Source organism: Anoplophora glabripennis, unplaced genomic scaffold, assembly GCF_000390285.2.
Source record: "Anoplophora glabripennis isolate ALB-LARVAE unplaced genomic scaffold, Agla_2.0 scaffold26, whole genome shotgun sequence".
Taxonomy (NCBI): domain Eukaryota; kingdom Metazoa; phylum Arthropoda; class Insecta; order Coleoptera; family Cerambycidae; genus Anoplophora; species Anoplophora glabripennis.
This window is the reverse complement of record NW_019416261.1, coordinates 1,658,309-1,671,812: the sequence shown is the minus strand read 5'-3', so window position 1 is coordinate 1,671,812 and position 13,504 is coordinate 1,658,309. Positions and strand designations below refer to the sequence as shown.

The 13,504-nt window shown below is 31.1% G+C and overlaps 1 protein-coding gene across 8 annotated transcripts in view; it reads left to right on the top strand.

Moving 5' to 3' along the window:
• The window catches only part of LOC108905816 (nesprin-1), a 423,696-nt gene that overhangs the window by 315,774 nt on the left and 94,418 nt on the right, over positions 1–13,504 (top strand). For all 8 annotated transcript variants that reach the window (XM_018708877.1, XM_018708911.1, XM_018708884.1 and 5 more), the window contains 4 exons: positions 11,104–11,914; positions 12,255–12,413; positions 12,483–12,695; positions 12,845–13,105. In XM_018708877.1, the coding sequence (XP_018564393.1) occupies positions 11,104–11,914; positions 12,255–12,413; positions 12,483–12,695; positions 12,845–13,105 (1,444 nt within the window). The remainder of the gene's footprint in view (positions 1–11,103; positions 11,915–12,254; positions 12,414–12,482; positions 12,696–12,844; positions 13,106–13,504) is intronic.

The following is a 13,504-nucleotide window of genomic DNA, read 5'->3' as shown; positions in this document are numbered from 1 at the left end:
CCATGAGAATTTACAAATGGTAATGCTTAAACGGAGCAATTATTTAAAATAAAAATTCCCTCATTGCTTATGAAAGAATTTGTATCTCATAACACTTTTCAACCCTTATAAATCACCCCTGTGCTAAAAAAATGATACAAAATTACGTTTTAAATATTGGAATATTTACTTTTGCCATTTTCAACTCTTATAATATAATATAATGTAAAATATTTTTATTATAATCGATTTTTAAATATAATCAATCATAAAAAAATTGCTACGCGCACTTGAATCCTAAAATTTTGCTCCAAAAATGAGAAAGCCTATTTTGCTCCGAAAAAATGTCATTGGTTTTTTTACCATAACTCGGTTAATTTTGAAGCTATACTATTCTACAAAAAAGCATTTTAAAGATAATTTCAAGAGCAGTAAGATCGATATAAAACCTTTTAAGTCCTTCGTTTTTTAAAGGGAAAGGATCGAAGGGCTCGAGACAGGTCGTTTTTTCACTAAAATGGATACTTTAAGCGGCGATATCTCCTTTATTTTTTTTGCTATACGAATAAAAAATAAGCAAAACATTTGTTAAAAAACTACATTTTTGTTGTTTATCATTTTTACGTATCTTTCATAGTTTCAGAGTTATTATATAAATAAGGCACTCTAAACCGGTCTAACTTCAGGATCGTATAAAAAACAGGAAAACAAAACTAATTGTATAGGGTCTACGATTAATTTTAATTCTGATGGAAATGGTACAGCGTTTACTGCTCATTTTTCCTTAAAAAATATGAACAACCCATCTGTTTTTGACTATAACTCCTTCAATTTTGCTCTAATTAACTTTTATAAGTATTCATTTTGAAAGACTTTTTGAGTACTACAAAAAACTCCCGGAGCGTTATACATGTAAAATTAATCATTTTTCCGTTATTTGACGTTGAATACATCGATTAGAGTATTCCCCCCAAAACAAGTCCCCTTCCACTAACCATATTTTGCTTTGTATAGGACGTACAACACTTTTTAAAAAAAGATTTTCTTTGTTTATTTATAAGCTACATTTTTGTTCATTACACTTTTTTTAATAAAATGTGTATTTTTTGAGTTATTCGCGAAAAATACTTTGAAAAAGTGTTTTTTTTTCACTCAAAATTCCAAGTTTTCAATTGTGAATAACTAAAAAACTATTAATTTCTCGAAGAAATTCTTCGTATATTTTTTGTTCAAAATTTGATTCTCTATCGATTTCCAGTGTTATTTTTGAAAAAAAATTCCACCTCCGAGAAGGGGTGTCAACCCCCAACAGGGTGGAAGTGTGAATCGGCCCTATGTCACTAATGTTCATTGACCTTTTCTCTAACTATCTGCCAAATTTCAAGTCGATCGGTTCACTTTCAAAAAATTCGGATTTAACTTCAATGACTGTACTACATGTAGTATTTATTGGTCAGTTCTAGGGATCTTTAGAGACGTATTTATTTATTAAATTTCAGTTACATTCTACAATTTTGACACTTTATTATGACAAGTAAAAAGCTGCCACAAATGTACCAATTTCTTGACTAATCTGTTAGGCTAAACAAATGTAGAACCCATTTACAGAGATTTGAAGAAGTACCTACGTTATCAATTATCATATTCTGCCTCTCTAAACGTGAAAATCTTACTTCCCTTGCCGTATCTGTGATTAATACGGACAATGGGAATTAAGTTATGTCAATATTCGGCCAGAAAATGACGAGGTACTCAAATGCCTTATGGCTTAAAACCCCCCCAATATATGGCCTTCACTGCGTCAGTTGAAAAATTTAGACGTTGCGTGACTTTTCGCACATTCCAGTCCAACTCATTTATATTACATGCCATCGAAACGTACTTCTAACTTTTCGAATAACACCTGCTTCCTAACCTAAAAATAATAATTTTGGCACAAAGCCCGCTGCAGACTTTTACTCTCTTTTATTTTATTTCGTAATGCGCGATGAGAAAACAAAATTTGTAGATAAATCTCGAACGTTCTCGATCTTTTCCAATCTCAATAAATGCGAAGGAGATTTATCAACTATAAAATTAATTTTAAATAGATGGTTTATATATCCCAATATATTTAACAAAATACGGACAAAGTATTTTGCGAAATAATGATTACTTCGGTTTTTCTTGTATTTGGCAGCAAAAAAACACGAGGCAAAATTATTCAAGGTTTAATAGGTACAATTAATTGTTAACTTTTTGTTTCATTGACTCGTTCACTAATTTCAGATGGCATTGAACTGTCCAGAGATGTTGTTTGGCTTGGCTTAATGTTGACTTCCGCCATGATTTGTCACATAGTTTTCTGGCGTCCTAAATATGTATTTTTAGCAGTCATTACAAAGTTGGAACTAAAAATAGCAAGTAGTTGTAATTTTTAATAGAAAACTGATGATAATTTAGTACCTAATAGATAGTGAAATACAAGAAACCAAAAAATAATCATTGATTGAAATCGGTCAAAACAGTAATCAATAAAATTCTCTACAGACTCAATTGGCGGAAATTTTTGCTGAATCGTTACCATATAGGGAATAGTTTCGCATATGTTCAATGTTCAGTTCATTATTAGCAGACATTTAATTCAAATGAGTCACAATTTAAAATAAAAATTTTAATACAGTAAGTAATAATTATTATTAAATTACGCCCACTATTTTAAACATAAATATTAGACTGCAGTGATTTGTTAAAATTTTCAAAGGAAATATCTGGGTAGTCCACTTTAGTAGCACAGTATATTTTGTGGTTTGGACGTTTGCCAATGTGATTGAAATGTTCTTCAACGTTTGTTCATATGCATCAACCTTTTGAATGATATTTTTAGCTAGAAAATCTTTATAAACAACTTACTTGCAGAAATGTTTTATAAAAAGGCGTAAAGCGAGGGAAATCAAGACAAATAGTAAATTAATGTTTTGAATAACGTTTTTTTTTTAATTGAGCTAGTTTTATAAAATATTAAATTTATTAATATTAAATCAATTTCATTTGGTGTAGTTATTCTGTTTAATAAAATGTTATTTAATTTTAAATTTCGGCATGGTAAAAGAAATTTAAATTATTTTTGTAATGGTTCAACTAATTTCACACAATTCTTTTGCTTATTTTCAGTGGCATATAATATAAAGACATACAAAAACATGCATCATATTATTAGATTTTGGTTGATATCGATATTGGCAATTGTCTCTATATTTTTATAAACTCAGAAAAACGTCCCATTTTGCTATTTATCTTTAGAGGCCTGGTGGAAAGTAAAAAATAAAAACATAAACAACAATGTAACAATAGTCACCTTAATGGAAAGATATTGCAAAATTTTATAAAGAAAATTTATTTTGAACATACTTTTGTAGTCTATGACAAATTTGGAAACGATTTTATAAAATAAATGAATTAAAAGAAATCAAAATTATTTTCACTTTTTTAAATAGCAAATTTTGCTGATGAGAGCCATTAAGGCGAAAATAAATAACATTATTTGAACAAATGTGCATTAATCGGTTTATTTTGGGAAAAATAATAAAAACTTCTCACTATTTTGCTTTCAGCTGATATATAAAGGGTTACTTAGGTCCCAGGTATCTCGTAACTTAATCTAATTAATATTTTTTTTTAAGTCAGACAATGTAAGATAACTTGATATTTTACGAAGAATTTACCGGAAAAATACGTAAAATTCCTGTAAATATTAATTTAAGCTGTTTAATAAGACTGTAACATGCCATGAGAACAATTTACTCATCATAAAGATAAATGTTATTCTTTTATAAGGTAAGAAATACTTTTCATCACTTCACATGACGATCCAACTAGGCTATTGATTATAGGTTTTTAAAAGGAACTGACGCTCAAAATATTTTATTACATGAATCGTTCAAATGGTCATTTTAGATGAAAAACCGCGGAGTTCTATTAAATTAGAGGGTGGAAATTAGAGATAGGGATGAAAATGCACCCCTTTAATTTTTTTTTAATTGTAGCTCGAAAACGAAGCAAAATTTCACCATAGTTCATAGGAAAAATTATTTAGAGAATTGAATTTCCCATCGAAATGGCTTATTTAAATAATTTAAAAGGAAAATTTTATTAAAAAAATCGTTAATAAACTATTTGAAAAAAGTAAAAAATTCGATTTTTTGATTTTTACTTTTTTGCCTCCAGTTTTTTTTTGAGTAAAGATAGGTATAGGCATTGCTTCATAAAAAAGTAGATAAAATTTCCTTCAAAAAAAGAGGTTGTACATTATTTTTGACTGATATATGGGCGCTCAAACTTAGCCAATTTTTCGATTTTTGCCTACTTCTACTAAAAAAAAAAAATTAGTCAAAAAAGTAAAAAAAAATCCGGATCATTAAAGTAAATACCTTAATTTAAAATAATTCTTATTAATTGAACATTTAAAAATGTAAACATTAAGGAAATTGTTCCTTCAACAGTTTTTTCTCTAAACTAAACTAACTCGAGTTATTCTCGTACCTATACATGAATGAAGGACGACATTAATTTTAATTCTGATGGAAAACACCGTAAAGCCGATTCTGGATTTTCCATAGAAATTTATAAATACAGTGATGACCTCTAAAAAAAACATAGGCCTCCTGTATATAAAAATATAAAAAATTGCACAAGTTCTAATTTTATTGCCATATAAATAGATTCAGTGAGATCACATTCAAAAATAATTTATTCTAGATGCAAAATCACGAGATGGTTTAAAATAAACAAATAATTATTTAAAATAAAAAGTAGTTCATGTTTATAATTGTTCGTGAGTCATTCTGTCAATTTTACTTTATGTCTAAAAATACTTAAGGCATTGTCATCTAAGTAAAATCTAGCAAATATAATTTTGATCGACAACACTCAATTTCTTTATTTAAAATATCAAAATACCTTTATTTACGATTCATAGTTACTTAATTCTCTATTGCTCTATTTATAAATTAATTTTGTATTGGGATAAGATCAGATGTTGACATTTTCTTGCATTTTAAAGTTATTTATAGCAAATGTGACTCATGCACTTTCATTTATTGTAGCTACCAAACTTAAAAAGACACGGAGAAATCGTAATAATATTAAGAACTATTCCAATATTATATGTAGACTGTTTTACGATTTTATTTCCTCGATATACAACATCTAAATGGTTTGTGGTTCTTATCAATGTGTAAAAAAATAAAATCGCTCCAGCCACTTCCGTTGCAGACACCATTAAATCGGTCTAGTGAGTCACATCACATTAAGAAAGCAGTCGTTAATTTGCCAAACGAATGTGCTAACCGCGTGGATTACAAAAATGTGACCTTATAAATCATTTCAAGTAAGTTTTTAATTGTTTCATTAAAAAGTTAACAAACCACCATGTTATGATTTACATAATTTTTTTAACTGCTGCAAAAATTACAATAATTATTGAGGGAATATTTTATGAACATCATTTGTGCTGGTCACCACCAAATCAAATATACAGTGTGTCCCGTTTTTCAGGTTAACACACCTGAAAATGTGAGAAGGCTGTGAACTTTCCGCAAGCCAATTTTTTTTACAAATAGTACCCTGAAGGAAGGTTCTATTCTACTAATCATTTTATTGATGTGACAAAAGCCTGGCGTACTACGATTTTTTAAAAGGGTCGTTTTTACAGAAAGTGGTATTAGGCATTTTTTTATCAAAAAGATAATATTAGCACGCTATTCAGTACCCATTAAAATACCCGTATACCAAATTTATCGACAAATGTCTATTGAGAGTTTTCTTATGGGGTGCCAAACTTTGAAAAATCAGACAACTAAAAATTATAATAAGCAAATCAAAGATTGCTATGAAAGTGAAGACAAGTACCAATCGAACAAAGAAAAAATACAGGCACTATAAATTTAACACTTTTAATTGCGGCCTCAGTAAAAATATTAATTAACATACAAAATATCTAATGGATTATACCTAAATACTAAGTTATTAAAGAAAAAATTGCAAAACCTTAATCTAAATTAAATTTTAGTTTTCTCCTCCAAACCTCCTTCCAGTCGCACACATTTTTCTAATCGTTTTCTTAAATTTAGAAATACTTTACATGGCTTGTATTCTGTAAGGATAAATATTTTTCCATAATTGAAAGATATTCTTAATTTTCTGGGCAATATTAATTTAGATTAAAGTTTAACAATTTTTTGTTTAAAAACTTAGTATTTATAATTCACTACAATTTTTGTACGTTAATTATTATATTTACTGTGGCCGCAACTAAAAGTATTAAATTTATAGTGTCTGAATTTTTCTTTGTCAGATTGTTACTTGTTTTCACTTTCATCTCCGCTTATTATAATTTTTAGTTGTCCAATTTTTCGAAGTTAGGCACCCCATAAAAACACTCACTATACATTTGTCGATCAAAGGTACATGGGTATTTTGATGGGTGTTGAATGGCCTGGTAATCTTTTTTATTAAAAAAATGCCTAACGCCACTTTCTGGAAAAACGATTCTTTTAAAAAATCGTAGAAGGCCAGGCTTTTGTCGCATTAATAAAATGATTATTAGAATATAACCTCCCTTCAGGGTACTATTTGTAAAAAAATTGGCTTGCGGAAAGTTCACAGCCTTCTCACATTTCTAGAGACGTTAAACTGAAAAACTGGACACACTGTATATTAGTCAATTTTAATATTTTGAACATTATTATTAACCGATATACTAGCAAGTAGTCATTATCTGATTTTCTGTTTTTTTATGGCAGACAGATACACTTGATTCCAAATTTAACTGGAAAAGGAAAATGACTAAAATGTAAGCATGGGGAAAAATCGTATCAACATTTTTGCCAGACGAATAGTTTTCAAACTATTTTAAATTTATTTATGTGCTTCATATATTTGATAAAAGCAAAAAATAATAGCTCAAAACTGGCCTATTTTTGGAATAAAATAGAAAACACATTTTTTAGCAATCCGCTAGGAGCTACAAGCAGCGACTGAATTTCCAATCCACTGCCGTCGATTTTTATTTTTTTATTCTTGTCATAGTGACTCCAGGTATCTTCACCATTGGCTGACATATTTATATTCGAATTTACATAAATAAATCTTTGGCCAGTTTCATTACTCCGCATAAAACCTTTTGAGGAAATTATTAGAAAATGTGGTCTCTTTTCAAATTTTAACACCCTTTGTACTTAACACCACGAATTTGTCTCCGTTTATATTTTGACCACCATTCAAATTTGAAGTGAGACTAATTAAATTTGAAACGCACACTGTATGATTTTATTTTTACATATTCTTATATTTTCTAAAATTGATAGTAATTTATGCACCGCATTATGTGATTTTTATTTCGGTACTACATTGACTTAAAACAATAAGTGGATGAGAAAAAAAATATTGCGCATAAATATAAGCATAGTCATTCTTCATATTCTATATTTACTGAAAACTAGACCGGAACAAAAATTAAGTGTGCCATGAAAGCTCACAACATTATGAGACATGTGTAAATAAAGCATTTATTTTTGGCTCAACATTTTAAGAATCATTGGCTAATACATAATAATAGACTTTAATAACTATGTTCAAAGATAATATGTATTTATATTTAATATTATTTGTGGAAATTTAAAATTTTAATTCAAAGTTTGGCATCATCAAACATACTTAAGCAGCTTTTATTTATAAGTAGATTTTTAATTTCAAAGTATACCTTTCTGTTATTTATAAAAAAATTGTAATAAATGATATAAATAGAATAAATAATGAAGCAATCGTTCTAAATGTTAATTATATATAAATAAAAATGACGAGTTCATTTGTAATTAACGAGGCATTTTGCTTTCAATTAAACTACAAAAATGTTTTGTACTGTTCTAGGTCATGATCATAAAAATATATTCATGTTATGTTATATGGTGTTGCAAAGCTTAAAGTAACTAAATCTGTTTTTTGTTTATAAAATTTATGCTGTACTTAAATCAAATTATTTATACATGGTGCGGAAGGCTTTTTCAGTCAGTAGACAGTTGTATTTGAAGAAAATTTATATGGACGTGGCTCATAGAATGTTTCATTTCCAAAATATAGTGTTCAAAATATTTTTTTACTATTTTTAACTCATTAACAAAGAAAAGTATAGTGCTCTATTTTAACACTCAATTTCACACACACCAATTTTGCATGAATATTTTTTCTGCATTTTTTACATTCTTCTATTGATTTAAACAAAATTGGTCACTACTACCTCCTTCGCTTTTGAGTAAAATACGAAAATACACAGTACCTGCAATCTACACTCAATATTAGAATGAAAGATGAGAACTAAAATGAGGTGGATAAAGAAGCAAAATTCAAAACAAGGAACAATTACTTGTAATCACGGAGAACTTTTATTGAATTATTTGTTTAAAATTATGTTTAATTTGACCCATTTCGGGGAATTGAAGTCATTTCATTTTTGTTGTTCAGTTTCTGTTTAATACAAAATTACGTCTATAAAAAATTATATTATTTCACAGTACTAAATAATTAAACGCAAATAGAAGTAGAAGATTAATACGGGTGTCCCCAAAAAAATAGGAGGCATTATTTCTACGGGGTGTTCTATGTTGAAAAAGATTTACCATAACTTTTTTATGCGTTGACTTTTTTAACTTTTGACTGAAAAGTATGAAATTTCATAGTTTTTTTTTGAAAAAAAAGGTACTCTTGGTTTATAATAGTAGAATGTTCCATTTTTGTGTAAAATCCTTTTAAAAATAATGTTACATGTGTTATTCACTGTTAATCGATGTCAATATTTTTTATCATCGCTGGTTTTGAATAACAAACATGCGTTTGGCATCATTTGCATTGACAGTTCAGTTATTTACTCTTTGCGAAGTATTATCAGTCGAAAATGCAATATTTGACCGGAAATGGGTATTATGAATATCTGCTAACTCTACGTTGGTAAAATATTGCATTTTCGGCTGATAACACTTGGCAAAGAGTAAATAACTGAACTGTCAATGCAAATGACGCCAAACGCATGTTGTTGTTTCCGGTGATTACACATGTAACATTATTTTTAAACAGATTTTACACAAAAATGGAACATTCTACCAATATTAACCAAGACTGCCTTTTTTTCATAAAAAACTATTAAATTTCATACTGTTCAGTCAAAAGTTAAAAAAGTCAACGCATAAAAAAGTTATGGTAAATTTTGACCCCCTCCCCCCAGTGTTGGAACGTATGTGATGAAAATTTGTAGATTTCGTTTTAGTAGCGGACTGAGCACGAAAGAGTTAAGCTTTTTACCAAATTTTATAAATTTATCTCAACTGGTTTCGAAGTTATTTAGAAAAAACCATCATTAGATTGGCCCCTTTAAGTGGCTATAGCTTCCTTAGGAAGAATTTTTGGATCCACGTTTATATAAAGAAAAAGTAACCTTTTTCGACATAGAGCACCCCGTAGAAATATTGCCTCCTAATTTCGGGACACCCTGTATAGAGTCTTATTTTGTTATTGAAGTACAGAAAAAGAAATGTTTAATTCATTTTCAGACCTACAGCTCATGTTTATATTTTTTTTTTCTTAGTATTGGGTTTTTTATCGACTGTTAAAAGTCGTGTTATGAAAACCTGACTACCTCTGCAAAATTTAAAGTCAGGATAAAACTAAAAAAATTAAAATAATGTCTAAAATAGTAGATTAAAATTTAGGTAAACATGCTCTAGCTTTTTTCAAGAATCAAGTCGAAATTGAAACGGATTATCACTTGTATGCCAACATTTTTAATTATATAGATATAAACTTTCCTTATTAAAATCTAGATACATCATTTTGTATTTATTGATATCTCAAAACCTAATTGATCCAATTTGAAGTGTAAAACATTAAACATTAAAATTGTAACAGAAATTACGAAATCTAACGTGTATATTTTGCACGAATATCAGATGAATTGTATAGAATTTATTTGAAACAAATCTACCGCTGAAATAGATACGTGACAATAATTAAGCAAATTCAAGTAAACATCGCAATACAGCGAGTCAGCCGGCATGCGCAAATGCCTCCGTCGCGACGCCGAAAATTCATTCCTGCGTTCCCGAATTCAATTCTAAACTACGGTCCGATCACACTGGATGGCTGGATAGTACTTGCTGGGGTGTATACACTGCCTGGTACCGCATACTGACACACTTCTCATCCCCTTGGCTGGATACCTACTTGATTCGCTGTGTTTTGTGACTCATAGTGCATTCATTTGTTTCATCACGAGGATTACTATTTGTTTAATATCCTGCGTGGTAGTGATTTACGTAATATTTTCAGACAAGTCTCTGTTTGGCTTGTAGTTCGATTACTGTGAGCCGTTCTAGATAAGGTGAATAAAGTTTTCAGAATTGGATTCGTCGAATAAAATCGTGCAACTTGCAGAATATAATCCAGGGGCCGGTTGTAAATGTGTAGTTTACATGCCAAGGATTAAGTGAAGGACTATGAAATTCGATACTTAGGGATAATAATAAACGAATAGTCGATACTCCTTTAATTATTTTCAAACAAACTTTTATGTAAATATTTATGCCTTTACAAAATGTATTATCCAAAGTATAATGCAGCCTGATAATTTTGTTATACTCAAATGTAATTTATAATTGTACGACTGTAAAGCTAAATATACGTCGAGGGCACAAAGCTACGAATTCCTTGCAAATTAGGCGGATACGAGTTTAATTTTAGATATATTCAAGACTGAATATTCTTAAATACACACGACGCTGCAAAGCAATACAGTATATTTTCTTAGAACATTAGTATTTATAAAAATTATATCATAATTGTGCAACGAAGAGTTGTGATTCAAAATGCAGACACCGAAATAAAGTTTGCTTTCTCCGTTGTATCCGCACGAAATTTTGGCACAATCTAATCCTTACTGTGAGGTCAAGAATTAAAAATAGTTCGTTCTAGCCCACTCGCGCGCACTGAAATATGTCTAGCAGTAGCTGTAATTCAAAAAACACGTTACATGTGGTTTTCGTTGCGCCGAATATTATTTATTTGCTTGTAAATATAACGTTGTTGTTCTGTTTCCAGGCTTTTGGATAGCTTGAGAGAAAAGGGAGTGAAAGCCAATAGAGACCTGAAAGAAATTGAGAAGGCCCTCCTCGATATTACGCACAAGAGGAGCGCCTTGCATTATCTCAAAGAAGAAGTCACCAATTTCTACGTATTTGATGAGAATCTGACGCGCACCGAAGCGGATTTGACGCAACTACGACAGAAAGTCGACAGCGAGATCAGAGACGCTAAGGAATTTTGCTCAGACCTCAGAAGTAGGTACAACAAAGCGCAGCAACTGGTGCCCTCTGACATTGCTCAAGAGTTGAACCAATTAGAGTTGTTAGCCGAGGCGATCACTAGTGCCATGGAGGAAAAAGATAGGGAGTTCAAGAAGGCCCGCACAATCCGTACGGACTATATCAGCGAGGTCGAGGAAGTGCAGTTATGGATCAAGGACGCCGAGTTGAAGGTGCAAGACCGCTCCATCGAGCCACACATATTGCACGAACACCTGCAACAAATCCAATCGGAAATCGGCGGTACCACCGACAAGCTGGAGAAGCTCACGAGAAACGGAAGGACTATCATAGGGAAGACTAGAGACGATGAAGAAAAGGACATGGTGCAATCAACTATAAACAACCTGACCGATCAATTGTCTCAATTAAAGTCTCTATTAGATGAGAGGAGGCAACAAGTCGGCGAGACTTTGGATGCTTGGCAAAGGTTCCTCACCTTATACGAAGCAGTCATGCACTGGGTTCAAGAGAAGAGGGTGTTCCTCAGGGAACCACTTTATCTTACCACTTTACAGGAGGCGAAACAAAGGCTACACGACTATTCCGTAAGTAATAAGTAACTTTTTTATTATGTCAAGCCTATGTGAATAATTCATACCAATTTAAAGATATTTTTGTTTAAATAACCCAGTTGAAATATCGAAATAATGTTCTGTTAGATTCATTTGCTGACACATTGCATGAAAGGTTTAACTCTTACAATTAATGCCACAAAATGCTATTAGTAACATGCAAGTATTACCACAAATAGAACTTGGTTATATTTTAAGGATTTTATTTATATCTAATAAGAAAAGCCTCTAGTGACTGTCAAGCCTTTGAAAATATTCTATTTGACATAAAAATGAGACCAGCAACAAAATTTTATGACAAATTTCCTTTCAGAACGCTGCGAAAAGCTGCAAGGGAGCCACGAAGAATTTAAGCGATATGGCTAAAGAATTAGAACACATCGGCAGTGTGACAAGCGTTGGGGATCTACCAAAGAAAATGGAAGAAGCCGAAATTGCCAAGACTGAAGTTGAAGCACTTATTATAGAAAGGGTAAAATATTTGACTTTACAAATTAGTAATTAGTAAATCATATGATGTTTCAATTATATATTTTTTTAGAATGGATTACTACAAGAGACGTCTGAAGAGTGGGAGCAATGTGAAAAGAAAATAAAAGACGTTCGAAGTTGGATAGATAAAACAAGGACTGCTTTGGAATCTCAACAGAACAAGAAGAAACCACTCAGGGACCAACACGGTTTGCGAGAAAAAATGCTCGCGGACATACAAATTCAAAAAACGAAAATCTCCTTATCTGTTGAGAAGCTACAGGTAGGGCAAATTTAAAAACAATTAAAATAAAAATACGTTTAAAATAAAACTGTTAATTTACAAGAAATCGTACGACAATACATCATTTTTTTATCACTGTTTATTCAACTAAACCTTGATGAATGAGTCTATAAAAATGTATTTTTTAGCTCCACTTCCGGTCGGGAGTTGGAGGAGATAGTCGGGTAACCCAGTCTGCAGAGGATCTCATCAAAGAATTAGAAGAGCTTAACATAAATATCAAGGACCAGTGCGACCAATTGGAGACGGCTATAGCCCAGGTCGACCAGTACCAGCTGGAAGTCCAGCAGCTTCGCCAGCAAATCGCGCAGGTCGAGCAACAGCTGCGCACTACCATGGCGCCCACTTACCTGCCGCACGACAGAGACCAAGCACTTCGCGACCAACAGGTAGGGTACCGTTGCGTTTGGACATTAACTACAAATACTTACCGTTGTTGTCTAGAATAGATGGAGGTGGCATGAACTGTTGGTGCCGTACCACAGTGACTAAAATAGTACCTGTCTTATATTTGTAGTCATTTTCGTTTTTAATTAATTTTTGCCCTTCGGTTTTTTTTTGCTAAAAAGCGTAAGTAAAACGTTTAGTGGGGGTATATAGTAAGGTACAGTTTGGAATATTAACTTGATTTTGCGGAAAATGTGGGGTATCTGTTTATTGTATTGGATATTCCTCACGAATAAATAATTTAAAAAAAAAAAGGTAAATATCTGAGGATAAGACTGTCTGTGGAATAATACCCAATGGAATAAACAATAGTGTATATGAATTGCCACAATCAGATATTT